Source organism: Phaethon lepturus, unplaced genomic scaffold (assembly GCF_000687285.1).
Source record: "Phaethon lepturus isolate BGI_N335 unplaced genomic scaffold, ASM68728v1 scaffold33010, whole genome shotgun sequence".
In the NCBI taxonomy this organism is placed as follows: Eukaryota; Metazoa; Chordata; class Aves; order Phaethontiformes; family Phaethontidae; genus Phaethon; species Phaethon lepturus.
Window position 1 is genome coordinate 2,378 of NW_010510351.1, and position 478 is coordinate 2,855.

The 478-nt window shown below is 64.4% G+C and overlaps 1 protein-coding gene across 1 annotated transcript in view; it reads right to left on the reverse strand.

Moving 5' to 3' along the window:
* Positions 1-414, reverse strand: part of LOC104628254 (cytosolic carboxypeptidase 2-like) — a gene marked incomplete at its 5' end in the record, with an annotated part of 2,282 nt that extends 1,868 nt beyond the window's left edge. Inside the window, 2 exons of the mRNA XM_010296779.1 lie at positions 1-187; positions 264-414. The exon at positions 1-187 is cut by the window's left edge and continues 554 nt beyond it. Coding sequence (XP_010295081.1) covers positions 1-187; positions 264-414 — 338 coding nt within the window. The remainder of the gene's footprint in view (positions 188-263) is intronic.
* Between the last annotated feature and the right edge of the window lie 64 nt (positions 415-478).

The window sequence follows — 478 nt, forward strand, 5'->3', positions numbered from 1 at the left end:
ATCCCGCTGGGAGTAGAGCAGTGGGCGCATGCCCTCACTGTAGAGGCTCTTGGGCTTTGCCAGGTTGGCGATGGTGAAGCGGTAGAGAGGGTCTCGCCGGGTGTTTTGGACGCGGAAGTAGAACCACTGGGTGTGCTTGGTGGTGTACAGGTCTGGCCGCAGCATCAGCATGTACTCATAGGGGCCCCTGCATGGCAGGACGGGCCACGCTCCAACTCCTGGCCCCACTGCCACCCCCTCTCTGCCCCCAGCCCCTCTCTTACACCTTGACGGCTTTCTGGAGGTTGCCGCTCTCAAAGCGGGATTCGAAGAGCAGTGTGGTGTCCTGGGGACCACCCAGGGGAGCTGCTGGCGAGGAGAGGGGACCCGGGAACCCCCCAACCCGAGCACGGGTGAAGCAGGAGCCTTGGGGTGCTGCAGGGGGAAGCATGGAAGGAGGGAGTTGGGGGCCTGGGGAGACCAAGGAGACACCTGGGGG